Raw genomic sequence first — 21,309 nt, 5'->3', positions numbered from 1 at the left:
AACTCCACCATACATCATAATCTATCCTAACAGCATTTCTATTAAGGGAACAGTAATGTAAACAATAACCTTGATGGATATAAAGATCCTTGCAGATTTAAACTGCATTAAATGAAATTAACAAATGATCAAAGGACCCACCACCATAGCCATGCAGTCAAATACGACATAATGGTACAATTACCAGAATGCCTTGCAACTGTTAAAGCAGAATGGGTAACATCACTCAACCTCAACCAGAGCCCAAACTGTACGTGACGGTGAGCCCAACTCTTGCCCAAAGTCCCACACTAGCTTGGAATCTACGTTGTGTCCTGGAAACATCACATCAAGCATGCTCAAATAAATTTTTCAACTAAGTAGCAACAATGGTGGAGCTACTCATTGTTGAGGTCTTTTTTAGGGATTGTGTTTGAAATTTGAGGGTGTCTTGTTTTTTTGAGCCATGGTTTTAAACGTTTGATCAAGTGATGCACAGCCTATTTCTTTTTTAAAAAATTCCAAAAAGTTGCTTGCCCATTTCTTTTCTCTCGCTCTCATTTCTTCTTTGTCATTATCTAATGATAATAGATTATACATTTACATGTGTTTTAAGCAGCATATGTCGGTTCTTACTTATTTTGTAATGTAACAATAGATAAATAAGGGCTGGCAATGCATTTAATTTATCTACTATTGGTGGCCTTATTCTGTAAACTGTTTTCCCTTCTAGCCTTTCCTATAGTAAAAATGGAGTAATCCGGATAGATGGTTTCTCCAATCCAGACCAGTTTGATGATGAAGCTCTTTCTCTGTGGGATCCTGGGGTGATGCAGAATAGCTTCCTGGACAAAACCACCGCCACTTATATCCTCAGCTTCATTGGAGACAAGTTCTGCCAAATGGTGGTCACCGAGAACACGGCAGCAGCTTGGGTCAAGAAGGACAGTAAGGAGTCATTAAAAGTGACTGCCATTTTAATTAAATAACACTGATTCAAATTGGAGATATGTTATGTGTTCTCAGCTAAGCTGGCATGGAAACGTGCAGTTCGAGGGGTGAGGGAGATGTGTGATGCCTGTGAGGTGACAATCTTTAACATCCACTGGGTCTGTCAGAAATGTGGTTTTGTTGTTTGCTTGGATTGCTTCAAAGCCAAGGAAAGGAGGAGCTCCAAAGGTTAGTTCTATTTTCGATTTGTAAAGGAATTGCCAGCAGACTACCAGTCTGATCTATAATGCATATATTCACATCGCATAAACAATTTTAAGCTGAATTATTTTCCACCTTCAAGCTTTAAGTTTTTTGACAGAAAAGTGAATTTTCCTCTTTAAGTTTTAATTTTTCAGTTTTCATGTTCTTTATTACTGAAGCGGCTCCCTGCTTCCAGGTTTGGAACCATATTTTCCCTGTACACAGTGCATTTCACTTGGTTTTACAGTCCCATTTACATGTAGATTGGACAGTTTTCACACCCTTTACCTTTTTGCATTTTATGTTGCAGCCTTATGTTAAAATTAAAAGATAAGATACTTTATTAATTCCACAATGGGAGAATCTCTAATGTTGCAGCAGCAAGGAATACAGTTACACAAAAAAAGGAAGAGTACAGGTATAGGATACACAGAGTAGTGAATGCAGATGTACACAGTACAGAAGAGCTGTATACAATAGGAGTTGGAGCTGTGATTATGCGATACCACAAATTTGGAAAAAATGCATATATTATTGTGCAAGTTTAACTTGTCTTATTGAACAGTCATTATTGCACATGTATTCTTGTACAGGTTAAACAAACACTTCAGTTTGAATGTGATTGTTGTGCTTAAAAAAGACATGTACATGAATTCACATGTACATGAATTCTCATGTTCTCATGAATCCTCTCACAATTGCCAGCATGCCAAAGTGAAAGCATAAATTTTGATTTTTTTTTGCCTGCAGATTTATTGCAAAATAAAAAATATATATATTTACTAGTATTCAAATGCTTTGCTATGAAACTTTCTATTGATCATCTTTGAGATGTATCTACACCTTGTTTGTATAGGTACTAGATTTATTTGATTGGAAATTCTTTGGAAGCAGCTGTAAGAGACAGTAAAAATAACACCTGATCACGTCACAGCTGACAATGCGTATCAGATTAAAAACAAAATCATAAAAAGATGCTTCCCTGAGAGCTTATAGTTGTCAACAAAGTTGTAATATATGTCACCTGCCATCTTAGGCAGCACAACCAGTTTGGCCATGGGGCAAAAGTATGGTCCTACTTGTGCAAACCATATGCTCCCAGAAACACCTTGGTTTGTGACAGGTATGGTATGGACCCAAGTGCAGTACAAAACAGGCAATGAACTGATGATCAGTTAACAGGTTTATTAACTGCAATCTGGCACACAAAAAACAGTTCGAGGGCGGGGCAGTGGACTTGGTCGAGGCAGGCAAAAGTTCAGTAACCGGGAGGCTGGCAGAATCAGGCAAACAATCCAGAGGGAGACTGGCTGAGCTCATGGTCAAAACAGAAGACACAGTTAATTTACCAGGGGTCAGGCAGAACAGGCAGGTAGTACACAGGCAGGGTCAATACCAGGAAGACAGGCAGGTAAACGCTGGAAGGTCTTGCATTGCAGCGAACAATCTGGCACCGATTGAGTGTGAGGCTGGGGAATATATACTGGTAGGTGAGCTGATTGATGAGTGAGAGCAGGTGTGTGATCAGTGATGGAGAGCAGGTGTGTGATCAGTGACTGAGAGTGGGTGTGGTGATCAGAGGGTGTGGTGTGAGCAGGGCAGTGGAAAAGTACTGAGTCCATGGGCTGGAGCAGAGTGTGACATGGTCACTTTTCCAAGAGACCACATGGTTGTAGAGTCCACTATCCTGACCACCTTTCAGAGTGATGTCTGTTTTCATGTTCCATCACTAAGCAGCAAAGAATATAGTCATATTAAAACTAAATATTAACTGTAGGAGGCTGCCCAAATTTGAACTTGTTCCAGAAATTATTAGGAATGATTTGAATTTGCCTCCTTCTCCTGCTGCCAAGTAGTTTGCTTGAGCCTTACACCACTTCAAGGAGAGGGGCATCCCAACGCCCCATTAACAGAAGATTTGGCTTGATATTGTCATGATTGCTGATATCCGATGAGGCTTTTAATTTCACTTAAATCAGTGCAGTCAACAGAACTAGTACAACCTGGTCTTTAAGGATCACTTGAAGTGCTGACTTGACTGACCATATCTACAGTATCTCCCAGGCCCCTCTAAAATGGGGTGTTGAGCCAACTGTAGTATTGACTCCATATCCTTTAAGGCCTCTTGCGAGATAATTGCGCTCGAGATAATTCAATGTTAAACTTTAACTTACTCTTTATAATTTGACATATTTCTATAGAAAATAACATGCAATATATATCTATGAACATGTATGACTGATCTCTCCATCTACATATTCAGATAAGGAACTCTACAGTTGGTTGAAGTGTGTGAAAGGTCAACCCCATGATCACAAACACTTGATGCCAACACAGGTCATTCCTGGTACAGGTACAATACACACAAGATCCTTCTGTAGATGTCTGCTTTTTATATTCACATCCACAATATACATTATGCTGTATTTTCACATGCATTTTATTTGCATAGAATTGCTAAATTAACCTCATATTTTTCTAGAATGTATTTGGACTGAATCAATCTAATTTTTCATCTGTTTTATGTTCAGTACTGACAGAGCTCGTGAAAACAATGCACACTTTGAGGGAAAAATATTGTATGAAACCCTACTGTCCTTGCCCCAACAAACAAAGCTTTGTCAAAAAACTGACAACCACTAATGGAGTCTCTCAGGTACTCTGAATAATGTTGTTTGCACAGATCTGTGTAGTATAGTTTCACGTGTGAACTTGAAGCAGCATTCGATCTGCTGCAAATTTATCAATCTGACTTGTTACTGTTTCTTCTAAGACTGAAGAACATTTTCTTACATGCAGTTCTCATTTTCTTCCAAATTTTCTGAATCCTTTTATTTGTTCTATATTTGTTCTTAGCATTGTAATTATTATTTACACTGTTTAAATGTATTCATAAATTATAACACATAACCAGATCTTCTTCTAATGTTTAGTTTTCAAGTTTGATGATGATATCATGCTACACTGTTTTACACTCATAGCACCATTCTATTGTGTCTCAGAAAACTTTGGATGTGCGCACTGCACTGCTTGTATAGCTGCAGTATGATGGAAGCAGTCAGAAAAGTGTTTGTCAGATCATACAGCTGTGTTCTGAATTTACCTTTAATACTTGATGGGAATAGATTTTGAGTTAGGAAACCTGAGAGTTTAACTATTTGACTGTTTAATTTAACATTTTCAGGTTCTTCAAAATGTCTTAAACCATAGTAACAAACTGCCTGTGGTTAAATCTGAGCTGGGGTCTCACGAGAAATCAGACCAAGGTGGAATGAAACTAGAGACCAATGGTGGAGGAAACACTACAGGTAATGATCCCGGAAGTTCCCCCATTACCCCTCCAGAGTCCCAGTCACCTTTGCACTTCCTGGCTGATCTAGCAGAGCAGAAATCCAGGGAAGAAAAGAAAGGTAAAATAGAAGTGTCAGTTATGGTTGAATTCTCATTTTATTCTTTTTTATTGTTATTACTAAGTAGTAATTCTGACCCATCTTAAAATTCCCATCTTCAACAGAAAATAAAGAGGCAGTGCTGCTAGCTAAAAGTTTAAAGGAAGAGAACAAAGGTGACAGCCTGGAGGTCCTACAGCAGTGTAAAGCTGCCTCACTGGTGGCCAACAGTACAGAGCAGGGCTCCACTCTTAGAGATTTACTCACCACGACAGCAGGAAAGCTTAAGCTAGGTTCAACCGATGCCGGAATTGCTTTTGCACCTGTCTACTCACCAGCATTACAGGTATGCTTTGCTATGATCAGAATTTTTGTGTGGAAAATAATTTGATTACTGAAGCTTTAAAATAGTGTCATTGTGCGTGCTATGGAATTTGCTAAAAAAAAATCTTGATTTATGAGTACATATTACAAACTTGAATAAATTAAAGTCAGCTTAAAAGTTGGCATTACAATGAAAATGTTTTCCCATGAGACCAGAGTTGCCATTTTTAGGTGATCCATTGTTTCTTTTTAAAGACTGGAAAAGGTGGGCGAACCGTGCCCAACATACTTGATGACATCATTGCTTCAGTTGTCGAGAACAAAATACCTGCCAGCCGCCAGAACATCAACAGCAAGATGTCAGTCAAACATGAACCTCTGACCATTGCAAAAGCCATCAGCAACTCTGCCTCCACAGTTAGTGAAGAGGCAAAATCTGACAAGAAGGAACTTGGGATAGTTGTTACAGAGTTGACTGATGATTCAACCAGTCTCTATCAAACTATTCCTTTCTGCTGGTTGAACAACAAACAGTTATTGTGGCTTAAAGATCACCGCAACCAGAACAACTGGAAGATGTTTAGAGAGTGCTGGAAGCAAGGACAGGTATGCAACTGTCTGTAAATAACAAATTTCACTGTCAATATTGTTTTTCTGAGTAATTAGAGCAAATATATAAATGGATTTGTGTTTTTCAGCCTGTGTTGGTTTCAGGGATCCATAAGCGTCTGAATGCTAGTCTGTGGAAAGCAGATTCCTTTAACCAAGAGTTTGCAGACCACCAAGGAGACCTTTTCAACTGCAAAGACCAGGTCGTGTCCAACTCTGGGATAAAAGAGTTCTGGGATGGATTTGAGGATATCACTAGTGAGTTGGTTTCATGTTTCCTATTTGATTATTTAATAGTGTGGTCTCTCTGCTTTATGAGGTGTACCAAATCAATTCAATTTGATATACATCTTCTTAATTGAATAGAGCGACCAAAGTCCAAGGATGGGGAACCTATGGTTTACAAGCTGAAAGACTGGCCATCTGGAGAGGAGTTCATGGCCCTCATGCCCTCGAGGTTGGGACTCTCTTCAATTTCAATTTTAAAGACTGTAGTATAAATCTATTTGGTGGGTTCAATATCTTCAGTGTTTTTTCATACAACTACAATAAATTAAAAAAACAAAAACAAGTACCAATACAATGCGGGAGGCTGGACAGCCATGACATTTATGCCATGTATGACAAAAATAACAAATTACAGTTCCTTCCCAAACACGTCATTATGAGTAGCCAAGTATACATAAGCACAGCGCAACTAAGGCTACATCCACACGGCTGTCAAAAGTGTCCTAAATCTGATATTTTTGCTCAAATCTGACCCAAATCTGAATTTGCTTTTTTCTGATAATGTGAAAAGCACAAATCAATGTATTGAATTCATATTGACATTTTCGAGTGCGATTCTAGCTACTTCTAAATGTGGTACTGAATCAGATATGTAACAGTTTTTTTAATGTGTCTGAACAGCTGGATTGCATTTAATGCAACTTTTAGATCTTTCTGGAGAGACACAAGTTACAACTCTGTTACAATTCTGCCGCTAACAAAAATGGAAGGAAGAATGGGAGTTATCATGATGGAGATAAACATGAAAGAATGTCCATGAAATTATGGACTTAACCAGTAGAGAGATAGTGACGTTCTCGACTTAATTAGTATTTGTGGTGACACTTTGGTTCAAGCCAAACTTGAAGGGTCTTATTGTAATCGCTCGTAATCGTCCTTTGAAACAACACCCACTTAGAAATTCGCCACCACACACTGTTTTTGAGACTAAACCATAGAGATTAGCTTCAACAGCTGCCACCATGTTTGCTTCCGTAAACAATGTTATGTGCGTGATGTCATTAATGTTCAACTGCATGCGGGTCATTTCAGGAACATGAGCAATTCACACCACAGTTTGCTGACAGGCCATATTTAAACATGTACGGTAATCTGAATAGCCAAAAATATTGGATTTGGTTATTAAATGGGAATTGAGCATTAAGGCCTGCAGTGTAAACATAGCCATAGACAAACAAAAAACATTGTCTCAGAAAAACAAAAACAACTCCAAAACAACAAAAACAGGAAATTCGGTCCATATCATTCACAATATATGCATACAAGCACGTACATGAAAATACAGATGGGGGGGGGGCGGGTTTAAGCCGTGATTATCGTTTCCAGTGGGGAGAATTGGTAACAGATCCCTGCAACTTTTTGTCTGATAGCATTACATTATTTTCTCTGTCATAACTCAATGCCCATATTTGTATAACTGGGACCAAAATCTATGTCAGATCCCAGTCAGGTAGTTTAGTCTTTAGGGGATCAGGCTGAGAAGGGTTCTCGGTTCAAGCCCCAGTACTGACAAAACATGGAAGTTACTCTGGTAGTAGTGGGAGGTCCCAGGACACTGCAGAGGTGAATGTACTACCGTATTTTCACGACTATAAGGCGCACCTAAAACACTGAGATTTTCTCAAAAATCGACGGTGCGCCTTATAATATGGTGCGCCTTGTGTGTGGACTGGGTTCCAAAATCTGCTGTGCGCCTTTGGTAGGTGCACTACGGTAAACGCTCCGCCAGTCGATTAGCGGCACACCTACGCGTAAACCTAAAATGGCGCCGGTCAAGTGAGACGCGTATGAATGAGGCTTACTTTAAACTGCAGGCCATCGAATATGCGGCTGAAAATGGCAATCGAGCAATCGTAGTGTTTTCGCTTCATGAGGAGGCGGCATCTCTCCATACACACAAGGACAACTGTTGCGCAGCGGCTGCCAGCAGATTACCAGGAGAGGGTGACCATCTTCCGCACCTACTGCCGCGACAAGATAACCACGCCCAGCCACATCACCAACATGGATGAGATCCCTCTGACTTTTTACATCCCTTTGACCCACAAAGTGGAGAAAAAGGGACCAGCACGGTGGCGATACGCACAATGGGGCACCAGAAGTCGTCGTTCACCGTGGTTCTCGGCTGCCACGGAAATGGACAGAGTGCTGTATGATGGAAGGCGAACACTCCTTCACAAAGACTATGAGGCAGCGGCGGGCAAGTTATGCCACCATATGCGGGTGGATTGTAGACGCATGGGCTATGATACCGTCTTCATGTATTGTAAGAGCTTTCACAAAAGCCAGCATCAACGCTGAAGCGGAACTGGTCGGTGAGTCTGATTCAGATGATGAAGAAGAGGAATTCGGGATGTTGGACATTAAAATAGCGCAGCAGTTTCTGCTGCTTTGTTGTTAATGAAATCAACAACAGGTGCATCAGAAATGACACGGCCCCCAAAACAGGAATGGCTTTCCAGGTTGAGGCCACTTTTTTCCCTCCTCATCTCTTTTGGCTGATTTTTTTCTTTTACTGACTGACTTTCTTCTATTGTAGTTATTCATTTGGCTTGGATCAACATCTCTGTTGATAGAATGCTGCGGTACCTGGACACTACAGAGGTTGCACAAGTAGTCCAACTCCTCCAGGATGGCACATCAATAAATGCTGTTGCAAGAAGGTTTGCTGTGTCTCCCAGCACAGTCTCAAGAGCATGGGGGAGATTCCAGGAAACAGGTAGTTACTCCAGGAGAGCTGGACAGGGCCATATAAGGTCCTTAAGCCCTCAGCAGGATCAGTATCTGCACTGTTGTGCAAGGAGGAACAGGATGAGCACTGCCACAGCCCTACAAAATTACCTCCAGCAGGCCACTGGTGTGAATGTTTCTGACCAAACAATCAGAAACAGGCTCCATGAGGGTGGCCTGAGGGCCCGACTTCCTGTAGTGGGCCCTGTGCTCACTGCCCGGCACCGTAGAGCTTGATTGGCATTTGCCATAGACCACCAGAATTGGCAACTACGCCACTGGTGTCCTGTGCTCTTCACCGATGAGAGCAGGTTCAACCTAGGCGCATGCAACATGAAAGGGTCTGGAGATGCCGTGGAGAACATTATGCTGCCTGCAACATCATTCAGCATGACCGGTTTGGTGGTGGATCAGTGATGGTCTGGGGAGGCATATCCCTGGAAGGATGCACAGACCTCTACAGGTTAGATAATGGCACCCTGACTGCTATTAGGTATCGGGATGAAATGCTTGGACCCATTGTCAGAGCCTACGCTGGTGAAGTGGGACCTGGGTTCCTCCTGGTTCACGACAATGCCCGACCTCATGTAGCTAGAGTATGCAGGCAGTTCCTGGAGGATGAAGGAATTGATACCATTGACTGGCCTCCACGTTCACCTGACCTAAATCCAATAGAACACCTCTGGGACATTATGTTTAGGTTCATCCGGCGCCACCAGGTTGATCCTCAGACTGTCCAGGAGCTCAGTGATGCCCTGGTCCAGATCTGGGAGGAGATTCCCCAGGACACCATTTGTCTTCTCATTAGGAGCATCCCCCGACATTGTCAGGCATGCACACAAGCACGTGGGGGCCACACAAACTACTGAGAATCATTTTGAGTTGCTACAATGACATTTTGGCTAAATGGACCAGTCTGCTTCATCATTGTTTCACTTTCATTTTTGGGGTGTCTTTCCCCCTCTATAGGGTGATCATTTTCATTTCTATCAAATTATGTGGCATTATTTTGTTACTAATATACAGTATCACCTACTTTTTATCAGGAAAGATATTCAAGATAATTTTCCCCCCATTTTCGAAGTGTTCCTCTAAATTTTTTGAGCAGTGTACATAGAGAAGTTTAGGTAAAATATTCATCTTAAGTAATGAAATCCTATCTAACATAGATAAAAGTGGGGAAGTCCACCTTTCAAGGTCCTCATATATACATTTAAGTAATGGTGTAAAATTGACAGCATATAATTGGTTTTATTTACCAATAAACAAAGATAGAGAAGGCCCTGTAAGTTCTGTGGTGTCCATCCAAGGACACCACAGGTGCGCCCTATAATACGGTGCGCCTTATGGTTGTGAAAATACGGTACTTGAGTTGGTTGGTTTCCTTCAACAGATAAACCAACCAACTCATAGCTTCAACCAAACCCTAGATCTAGTTCTGACTTATGGAGTTGAGGTAGAACATGTGGTAGTGTTCCCTCAGAACCCACTCCTGTCAGGTCATTCTTTGATCACTTTTACATTTTTGATTAAGGATTCTTCTATGTTCAGAACACAGTCTTACTATAGCAGATGTCTTTCAGATAATGCTGTAGCTAAGTTTAAGGAAGCAATTCCTGTGCTAATCCCAGGACCACGGTGTGCTTCTCCAGGGATCAATCATTATAATCTTAGCCTTGCAGAGGTCGACTCTGTTCCTAAAGGTGCAGCAGCCTCACTGAGAATCACGCTCGATTCTGTTGCCCCCCTGAAAAAGAAAATAGTAAATCAGAGGAGGTGTGCCCCCTGGTATAATTCACACATTAGGACCCTCAAGCAGAAAGTGCGCAGACTAGAAAGGAAGTTGTATTCTTGTAAAATAGATACCCACCATCTAGCCTTGAAAGACTATCTGGCAGTTTACAAAAAGGCCCTCCGTAAGGCTAGAACAGCTTGTTTTTCTTCTTTATTTGAAAAAAACAAGAATAACCCCAGATTTCTTTTCAGCACTGTGGCCAAATTAACCAAGAATCACAGTGTTTTAGATCCACGTATCCCTTCTTCCCTTCCCTTGAAGACTTCATGAGCTTCTTCACGAATAAAGTTTTGGCTATCAGAAAAGGCTAACCAGGCAATCCTGACAACTGGACCAACACCAGATGTGCTGACTATGGGAACATACAGGGTCTCCAACGAGCCCTTAAACACCTTCACGCCTATATATTTTTCTGAGGCGTCTTCGCTAATTCAGAAATCCAAGTCCACCACGTGTCTTTTAGATCCCATTCCAACACCCCTGTTGAAGGATGTTTTACCAATGATAGGCAGTTCTATCCTTGACGAGATCAATTGTTCTTTAGTGACAGGTTATGTAACCCGGTCTTACAGGGTGGCAGTGATTAACCGTTGCTTATAAAACCATCACTGGATCCTGATGTGTTAGCAAATTATCAGCCTATATCCAACCATCCTTTTATCTCTAAAATTCTTGAGAAGGTGGTGGTGACTCAGTTACTGGAGCACCTGCAGAGGAACAGCCTGTTTGAGATGTTTCAGTCAGGCTTTAGAGCTCACCACAGCACAAAAACAGCACTTATTAAAGTTACTAATGATCTTCTTATAGCTTCAGATCATGGACTGGTTTCTATGCTGGTTCTGCTGGACCTCAGTGCTGTTTTTGATGCAGTTGATCACAGCATCTTGTTCCAGAGACTGGAACATATCATTAAAGGGACAGCACTAGACTGGTTTAGAGCGTATTTATCAGATAGATAGACGTTTGCTCATGTCCATGGCGTACCTTCTTCATACAGTAGGGTTAGCTATGGAGTTCCCCAAGGTTCTGTACTTGGACCAATCCTTTTCACCTTGTACATGCTTCCCTTTGGAAACATTATTCAGCAGCAGGAAATAAATTTTCATTGTTATGCTGATGACACTCAGCTATATCTATCCATGAAACCAGAGAAGACAGAGCAGTTAGTTAGTTAGACGCAGCATGATGCTGAATCCATGCATTTGTTACTTTCAGGCTGGACTATTGTAATTCTTTATTATCAGGGTGTCCAAACAACTCTTTATGAAGCCTCCAGGTGATCCAAAATGCTGCAGTTCTGACAGGTATTTACAAAAGAGATCACATGACTCCTGTACTGGCGTCTCTTCATTGGCTGCCCATTAAATTTAGAATAATTTTTAAAATTCTTCTTCTGACTTACAAGGTCCTCAGAGTCCTAGCTCCATCCTACCTGGAGGAGCTAGTGATGCCTTATCATCCCAATAGACCACTCCACTCTTAGAATGATTTACTTGTGTTCCCCCGAATTTCCAGGGGTAGAATGGGGGCCGAACATTTAGCTACCAGGCCCCCCTGCTGTGGAACCAGCTCCCTGTCCAGGTACAGGAGACTGACTCCATCTCTACTTTAAAGAATAGACTTAATAACTACTAATTCTGTAGTTCCAGTTATTATCCGAGACAGACAAATTATCATACTTAGAGGGTCGTCTAATTATTAGGTTAATATCTTAGTTATGCTGCTATAGGCCGAGGCTGCCGGGGTCCAGAAAGATGATCACCTGACAGACCTCTGTCACCCTGCTGGGTCATGGCTGCATCTCCTCTCCTCTCCTCTCCTCTCCTCTCCTCTCCTCTCCTACCTCTCCTACTGACCTCCGATCCCGCTGACCCACTCAACTCTACCGGCAGTTTATTATGATTAATATAATTAATGTATTTCTATGATCTCTGCCTATTCTCTCCTCTACCTGTCCTCCTCCTTCTCCTCTCTCTCTACCCAGCCAGTCATCAGCAGGAGGGTCCCCCTATATGAGCCTGGTCCTGCTCAAGGTTTCTTCCTGTTAAAGGGGAGTTTTTCCTTGCCACTGTTGCTTGTTGGGGGTAAGGCCCTAAAGCTCCTAGAAACAGACTGATTGTGCTGATTGTAACAGACACTATATAAATAAAGACTGATTGATTAATTTTTACCCTGTTCTCTACCTGCTCGCGCCACCCTCATTAGCCAAAATGTCATTGTCAAAAATAAGAAAAGTGTAAACGTGTAGAATTTTCCAAGAAAAATGGACCATGTCCCATTTATTCACGGAGATACACGGAAACCTTTGTACTTAGTATTTCGGTACTTCAGGAATATAACATTGGGGCGCAATTATGAGACTCATCACAGCGAAAAATATGACAGCTTGCAAGGACAACTCAGAAGAGAGAAAATTAAAGAAATGCTGGCAGGTCTGAGGAAACAGCAGTCCACTTTCATCCAGAGCCGAGAAGTCAGTGAAGCAGCGGTAAAAGCCAGCTACCTAATTGCTAGCGAAATAGCATTGGTATCAAAGCTGTATTCCAACGGTGAGTTTGTTAAAACATGCATGATGAAGGCAGCTGAATACGTATGTCCCGGGAAGCGGCAAACTTTTGACAATTCCTGACAAGGAATACTATAGCAGAAAGGATTTCGGAACTATGGGCAGATTTAGATAGCCAATTGAAATGGAGAGTCAAGTCATTTGTTGCATTTTCGTTGCAACTGATGAGAGCACTGACATCACAGACGTGGCTCAACTGGCCATATTTGTTTGTCGAGTTGATGAGACATTGACTATCAGTGAAGAGTTTCTTGAGTTGGTCCCTATGATGGACAAATGTCAGATTCAGATTCAGATTCAGATCCTTTATTGTCCCACACGGGGAAATTTACAGTGCAACAACAGCAGCAAGAGCACTCAGAGAAAAATAAGATAGAATCAAATAGAAATCAAATGGAATATACAAATGGAATATACAAAGAGGGTGCATATTTACAATAATCCAGATAAATGGATACTCGGCCTCTGTGTACCTGTACATAGTACAGAGGGTGAATACAATTACATATCAGAATATATAATATTCAGATTGTGTTAGCGGTTGTTATGTTTATTGTGCAGTCTGACAGCAGCTGGCAGGAAAGATCTACGATACCTCTCCTTCACGCAGCGAGGGTGGAGCAGCCGCTCACTGAAGGAGCTGCCCAGTGCTGTCAGGGTGTCCTGTAGGGGGTGGGACGTGTTGTTCAACATGGATGACAGCTTAGCCATCATCCTCCCATTTCCCACCACCTCCACTGAGTCCAGGGGACATCCCAGGACAGAGCTGGCCCTCCTTACCAGTCTGTCCATCCTCTTCTTGTCCCTGTCTGTGATGCTACTGGACCAGCAGACTATCCCGTAGAAGATGGCTGATCCCACCACAGAGTCATAGAAAGTCCTCAGGAGTGGTCCCTGCACTCCAAAAGACCTCAGCCTCCTGAGCAGGAACAGTCTGCTGTTGCCCTTCTTGACCAGGGCGTCTGTGTTGTGTGTCCAGTCCAGGTTATTGTTTAGGTGAACACCCAGGTACTTGTAGGACTCCACCACGTCAACATCCGTTCCCAGGATGTTCACTGGTGCAGGCGGGGGGTTGTTACGCCTGCGGAAATCCACCACCAGCTCCTTGGTTTTGCCAGCGTTGATCTGGAGGTTGTTCTGCAGGCTCCAGTCCACAAAGCCCTGAATAAGTTCCCTGTACTCCGTATCGTCCCCGTCCGTGATGAGGCCGACAGCAGCAGAGTCGTCAGAGAACTTCTGGAGGTGACATGAAGATGTGCTGTATGAGAAGTCCGCGGTGTAGAGGGTGAACAGGAAAGGAGCCAGAACTGTTCCCTGCGGGACACCGGTGCTGCAGAGAAGCCGATCTGACTGGGAGCCCTTCACCCTCACAAACTGTGGTCTTTGTGTGAGGTAGTCCAGAATCCATGTTGTGAGGTGGTGATCCACCCCAGCTACCTCCAGTTTGTCCCCCAGCAGCCTGGGCTGGATGGTGTTGAATGCACTGGAGAAATCAAAAAACATGATCCTCACAGTGCTTCCAGCCTTCTCCAGGTGAGTGAGGGAGGTGTGGAGGAGGTAGATGACGGCATCGTCCACCCCGATGCTCGGCTGGTAGGCGAACTGCAACGGGTCCATGAAGGAGCTCACCAGTGGGCGCAGGTGATCGAGGATGAGTCTCTCCAGCGTCTTCATCAGATGAGATGTCAGAGCCACCGGCCTGTAGCTGTTGAGCTCCTTGGGGTGCGGTGTTTTCGGCACTGGGACGATGCAGGACGTCTTCCACAGCTGTGGCACTCTCCCCAGCCTCAGGCTCAGGTTGAACGTGTGACTGAAGATCCCACACAGCTGGTCTGCGCAGGACTTCAGGAGCCTGGAGCTGATGCCATCCGGACCCGTCGCTTTCCTGGCCCTGTTCTTCTTCAGGGCCTTCCTCACCTGGTGTGGTGTGAGGGACAGGCTGGAGCAGGGAGGTGTTGGTGGGGGGGATGGGCATGGGCCAGGGTGTGAAGTGTCGGGAATGTGTGAGCTGAAGTTCATGAGAGAGGGGGAGGAGGGGGGACAGGAGGAACAATGGGTTGCAGGCACAGACAGTGGCGGGGGTAGCAGCAGAGGAGACTGGGCTGGGGGAGGGGGGGGTACCTGATCAAATCTATTGAAAAACAAGTTCAGGTCGTTAGCCCACCCCCGGTCGCCCACAGGTTGGGACTTCTGCCCCTTGAAGCCCGAGATGGTCTTCAGGCCCTTCCATACCCCACAGATGTTGTTCTGCTGCAGCTGGTTTTCCATCTTCCTCCTGTAGTTGTCCTTCTCCTGTCTGATCTTCCTCCTCAGTTCCCTCTGCACAGTCTTCAGCTCTTCCTTGTCTCCAGACACAAAAGCCCTCTTCTTCTCCTTCAGGAGGGCCTTTATGTCTGGGGTGATCCAGGGCTTGCTGTTGGAGAAGCTCCGTACAGTCCTGGTGGGTACGGTGTTCTCCACGCAAAAGTTAATGTAGTCAGTGATGCAGCTGGTGAGGTTGTCAATGTCCTCCCCATGGGCGTCGCTGAATACATCCCACAGGGTCGTGTTGAAACAGTCTTTCAGGGCCTCGAGGACATCTCCAACTTTGTCATTGGTGCACTGGACAGAGTCGGAGTGGACTGGTCCCACGCTGTCAGCTTGGCTTCAGACGGCGCACCATCAATGATTGGTGTTAGGTTCAAACAACCTAAAACATGAGAGAACAGCTTTAAGTTTTACTTGCAGCAAGGAGGATGGAGAGATGTGCTCAGTTACAGATCTCCAACATGTTCTGAGGCACATCTTCCACCAACCTTCTTTTATTGAGATTAGGAGGTCCCTAGTTACACAGAATTCAAATGTGCCCAAAGTGAGGGGGAAAACACAAGATAGCAGGTCCCATACAAAGCAAAGACTGTAAACCATAATGATGAGAATATGAGTAGGTCTTCACTGATTTGATTAGTTTGGCTCGCACACAGCATGTTCTTCCATATCAGACAGATAAAAGAAGAACACCTCCTGCGTCATGCTCTGCAGCTCTATCTCCAGTCAATATTATTTCCTAATGCTCCTTACAGCAGCTGCATTTCTGTCGTCCTTGAACAGAGGGGTACGAGTTCACACATCAAGCATCACGAACATTAAGCATTAACAAATAATAAGAAACATTAAGTAATAAGAATCAATATAACAAGAATAAAGAATATAACAAGGTAAAAGCAAATAAGAGATAACTTTATTATAATGACTCTAACAATTGAAAAAAAGCAGGTGTCGAGACAAAATTCAGAGAGAAAGAAAGTACAAGCTCTCAATGGAGCAGATGGTTTCTGGACATTTCACTGTATTTTGCACCAGGAGGCATTGTATTGTAAGTCCTTAAAAATGGACCACATCATGCAGGTGGTTGTTCGAACTGTAAATTCATCCGAACCAGAGGTCTGACTTATCGTCACTTTGACAGCCTTCTCAGTGACAGTTACATTACCCATAGCCAAACTGAGGTGAGATGGTTAAACCAAGGCGCTGTGCTGAGGCATTTCTTTTATCTACGAGGAAATCAGACAATTCATGGAGAAAAAAGGAGGAAAACCAGTGTTGGAATTACAATCTCAGGAATGGCTGCAGGACCTTGCATTTTTGGTTGATATTACTGAACAGTTGAACAATCTGAACAAAATATTGCAAGGCCACAAAAAATTGATACACAGATTTATGACAACATACGATGCTTCATTATCATGGCGCCACGGACGGCCACCTCGGTGTTTTGTTGCACATTGCTTTTACTGTTTTTTTGCGTAAATGTCCTGCAACGGCAGCACGAGCTCTTTCGCAAGAGATGAGCTCATGAACATTAGGACCATAACTCCCGCGGATCTAGTCCCTTATTTCATCGCCACAGAGGTTTTAATGGACATTTTGGTCAAAGGTGTTCTCACCTTTGCCCACTCCTCACACCAGAGATGACGCAGGAGAGGGAAACGCGCGGGCGTGCTTGTGCGCCTCTGACAGAGCGGACATTGTCCGCCGCTGCCGGGAAAATTTCTCTCCAACGTGCACTCTCTGTGCAACAAACTGGATGAACTTCAGCTATGGTTGGGCAAGAACAGTGATCTTTCTGCATCTTCCGTTATGTCATAATGGTTATGTGCCTTACGGAGACGAAGCTGCGTGGATTAACACCGGACGCGACGCTACGGCTGGTGGGCTTCCAACTCCTCAGAGCAGATCGCGACACAGAACTCTCCAGCAAGACAAAAGGCGGCACCAGAACACCAGCCACATCAACAGTGGCTGGTGTTCTGATGTTACAGTGATCCGGCAGCACTGCTCTCCTGATCTGGAAGCTTTCTGCATTAACAGCAAACCTTTTTATTCCCCCCGTGAGTTCACTTCATTCATTCTGGGAGTCTACATCCCACCGCAGGCCAACGTGCAGGAGGCGCAGAGCAGGCTTGCCGACCAGATACAGTGCTTGGAGCGAGCTAATCCGGATGCCTTAGTTATTTTCTTGGGGGACTTTAACAAAGGTAACCTCACACAAAAACTCCTAAAATACAGACAGTTTATTAAATGCCCAACCAGAGAGGAGAATACTCTGGATCACTGTTACACCACAGTAAGCAACACTTACCATGCTATCCCCTGCACTGCACTGGGACAGTCTGACCATGTGATGGTCCATCTGCTACCCACATACGGGCAGAAACTGAAACTCTGTAAACCTGTTGTGAGTACAACAAAGATGTGGACCAGTGAAGCCGTTGAGGTTCTGCAGGCGTGTCTGGACTGTACGGACTGGGATGATTTCGGGACTGGAACAAACTGTCTGGATGAGTACACAGATGCTGTAACATACATCATAATGACTCCCCAGTTAACACTGTGGAGTCCTACCACTTCCTGGACACGCTCATTTCCCAGGACCTTAAGTGGGAGCTTAACATCTGCTCCGTTATCAAAAGAGCTCAACAGAGGATGTGCTTCGTGCGAAATCTAAAGAAATTTTACCTACCAACAACGATGGTGCACTTCTACACCGCCATCATTGAGTCCATCCTCACCTCCTCCATCACCATCTGGTGCGTTGCAGCCACTGCCAAGGATAAAGGCAGACTGCAGTGTGTCATCCGATCTGCAGAGAGGGTAATTGGATGCTACCTGCCCCCTCATCAGGACCTGTACACCACCAGGACCCTGAGGCGTGCAGGCAGGATTGTGGCTGACCCCTCCCACCCTGGATTTAAATTTTTTGAGTCTGACAGAAGACCAAAACTTCTCGTCACCGAAACAGCTTCTTTCCCCACCGTGGCAGGCACTGGCAGGTGCCTCCACCACACCACCATCACCCTGCACAAGACACGTTTCATTTCCTTATACTGGACTTTAAATATGCTTATTATATTGTAAATATGCTTATTTTTTATATTTCCTTATCCCTATTCTTATTTTACTGTATTATTGTTATTTTGTCTGCACTTCACGCAACAAACACCAAGTCAAATTCCTTGTATGTTTAAAAATGTACTTGGCAATAAAGTTCTTCCTTATCCTTATCCTAATGCATTCAAGCGGAATCTGGCTTTGTGGGAAATGCAAATGGCAAACTTTCTCATTTCCCCTGTCTGAGAGATGTGCTTGTTACCAGACTTGATACGGACGTGAAACAGTACAAAGACAAGATTGCAGAATTGCTGTGGGAGTTTTTCAAGTATTTGGTGAACTTGAGACAGAATTTTCAGTGTTTTCATTCACCTTTCATGTTTAAAGCTTCTGATGTGCTGGTGGACATCCAGCTAGAAATAATTGATTTGCAATATAATGCAGATTTGAAGGGCAAATTTGCCTCCGTGGTCTGGACACATCTTATCAATATCTATTGCCAGGGTACCCCAAATTAACAGTCCTGGCTGCAAAAATTTTGTGCATGTTTGGGACAACCTGCCTTTGTGAACAAATTTTCTCAGTATTGACCATCAGTAAAACAAAAATGACATTCTGAGAGTGGCAGATAGTCAGGACAGGACACCTGATGCACTTGTGCAGGTCAAAAGATGCCAAGTTTCAGCAACAAAAACAAAGCAGTCTAGACAAGATGAATGCCTTTTAAATGCTGTTTAGACGCTGTTTGCGCTGAAAGAATACAGCTCTGTGAAAATTAATCTTTACTGTGGTGATTTAAAAAAAGTGCAATCTAATGTTAGTCAACAGCTTTACTACAAAAGAGTATTGTGGAATTCTACTGTTCATGCAAGTCCCCTAAATTATCAGTGTGCACTATATGTGCATGAATGTTTCATATATGACGTTTGCACATTTACGGGACCGGTGAATACTTTCTTCCTTTAGTTTGTAAGGTGTAGGCAGGGATTCAATTTACATTTGATATGCACATGTGTAAATGGTTTAAAATCTCCTTTCATTATAAGTCTCATTTAATCATAAAGTGCATTACTATATTTTCCAATACAAATTACCTTAAATTCTGGACTATAAGCCGCTACTTTTTTCTACACTTTAAAAACTGCGGCTTATTCTACGGTGCGGCTTATTCATGTTTTTTTTCGTGGCGCCATAAACATTTTGCCTGGCAGCAGTAGACCAATAAAATTAGTGAGAGGTCCAGACAGAGGTCCAATGAAATTGTACGATAGTCAGGCGCACTATCACAACTATTGTGAATCAGTCATTTTTACTAACCCTCATCAACATGGAAAATACTAGAAGAAAAGCATATGATGCAGCTTTCAAGTTAAAAGCGATCACTCTGGCTGTTGAAGAAGGAAATTGAGCTGCTGTTCTAATCTTATTTGTATTTTATTTATTCTATTTCTATACTTTGCAAATACAAAACCTATACTACAGTTATATTAATCCATGTTTAGGCTGCTACTACAATTCAATTTCCCTACGGGGATGAATAAAGTAAATCTTGAATCTTGAATCTTGATCTTGAAATCAAGTCTGCCAGTGGATCCTAAATACCTGGAGCCGAGTCAAAACATCAACCCTTACCAACGGATTCCGAAATGCCGGACTGATGCGTTATGAAGAGGAAAGTGCGCACTCAAATGACAGCGAAAATGAGGAAAATGATGTAGCAAGTGATAAGATCCTGAGGATGTTTAATTCAGACACTGAAGTGGAGGACTCTGATGGCTTTAGTGCACAGGAGGAAGATGAAGAAGGCGATCAGTGACTTTACTGGTAGGATTCAGTATATGGTATATGCTTTTACCAGTTATTAGGAGATACTGGAATGCTATTCATGCACTTTCATGTTCATTGAGTAAAAAAGTATGTGCAACGTAATTTGTATGTAGCTGATACAAAGGTATATTTCAAGGTAGCTGCATTACAGTTAAAAAATCCTTACATTTGATTAAAATTGGACTCTGTAGTTCTCTGTATAAACATACAAGTGAAAAGAGTGGATGTTGTTTCTTACCTGTCTGTTTGTTACTTGTTGTCAGTGACTCGTTTCTTACAGTAATAAAAACATATACCGGTACTGAATGTTTTTGAGCTAATTTTTCATATTACTACGTGGAATACCTGCGGCTTAAAATCCGGTGCGGCTTGTATAAGTACAAAATTGATTTTCTTTCTAAAATTAGATTATGCGGTTTTTAATCAGGTGCGCTCTGTAGTCCAGAATTTACGGTGATTGTTAAAGTTTTGTGTCATTGTACAATCAATGGGATCAGTTGCAATGCATACATGACATTACATGGAGTCAGTACTCCATATTAACTTGGGTAGGTTGTTGAAAATAAATTATCATTGTTGAAAAATTAAATGGTGCGTCAGAGCTCCAGGAAAACATATCTCCTGATCTGCTTCATCCTCCCATCTGAATCTATTTTATAAAGATAACTGACTTTCATGGTTGTTGTTCAAATGTAATGGTGATAAAAAGTAATCTTGCATGTTTTTCAGATATGATGACCTAATGAAGAACCTGCCTTTGCCAGAATACTCAGATCCAGAAGGCAATCTCAATTTGGCCTCTTACCTGCCATCTTTCTTTGTAAGGCCAGACTTGGGACCAAGACTGAGCTGTGCCTATGGTAATGGAATTTAATTAAATTATTTTTTTCACAACTTATCAAAATACTGTATACATTTGAAACCAGACATTTACAGTACATAATGTCTAAAAAATATACTAATCACATTTTCTCTGCCTGGCAGTCAGTCAGACTAAATATTTCCTGCATTCCATCAGTTAAGATTACAATTAGTTTTTCCTGCTCGCCAGAATAACAGGATGTACAATTTTTAGATATTTTGAATTACTTTTTCCATGTCACAATTTGACATATAAAAAGATTACATTAAACAAATTTGAAAAGCCCAGATAATGCTGTAATGGCTTTTCGCATCTTTTAGTTTAATTGACAACTTTTAATTTTTTAGGCAGATCTGACGATGTATTTTAAGGCACA

General features: G+C 42.6%; 1 protein-coding gene across 8 annotated transcripts in view; it reads left to right on the top strand.

The window, feature by feature from the left end:
• jmjd1cb (jumonji domain containing 1Cb) overlaps nucleotides 1-21,309 on the top strand; it is a 116,477-nt gene that overhangs the window by 81,331 nt on the left and 13,837 nt on the right. For all 8 annotated transcript variants that reach the window (XM_029838715.1, XM_029838724.1, XM_029838700.1 and 5 more), the window contains 10 exons: nucleotides 713-927; nucleotides 1,006-1,158; nucleotides 3,437-3,526; nucleotides 3,705-3,829; nucleotides 4,358-4,583; nucleotides 4,688-4,908; nucleotides 5,142-5,492; nucleotides 5,585-5,753; nucleotides 5,862-5,952; nucleotides 20,801-20,931. In XM_029838715.1, coding sequence (XP_029694575.1) covers nucleotides 713-927; nucleotides 1,006-1,158; nucleotides 3,437-3,526; nucleotides 3,705-3,829; nucleotides 4,358-4,583; nucleotides 4,688-4,908; nucleotides 5,142-5,492; nucleotides 5,585-5,753; nucleotides 5,862-5,952; nucleotides 20,801-20,931 — 1,772 coding nt within the window. The remainder of the gene's footprint in view (nucleotides 1-712; nucleotides 928-1,005; nucleotides 1,159-3,436; nucleotides 3,527-3,704; nucleotides 3,830-4,357; nucleotides 4,584-4,687; nucleotides 4,909-5,141; nucleotides 5,493-5,584; nucleotides 5,754-5,861; nucleotides 5,953-20,800; nucleotides 20,932-21,309) is intronic.

The sequence above is a fragment of the Takifugu rubripes genome, chromosome 1, assembly GCF_901000725.2.
Source record: "Takifugu rubripes chromosome 1, fTakRub1.2, whole genome shotgun sequence".
In the NCBI taxonomy this organism is placed as follows: Eukaryota; Metazoa; Chordata; class Actinopteri; order Tetraodontiformes; family Tetraodontidae; genus Takifugu; species Takifugu rubripes.
The sequence above is the reverse complement of the archived record's forward strand: the minus strand, read 5'-3'. Positions and strand labels throughout refer to the sequence as shown.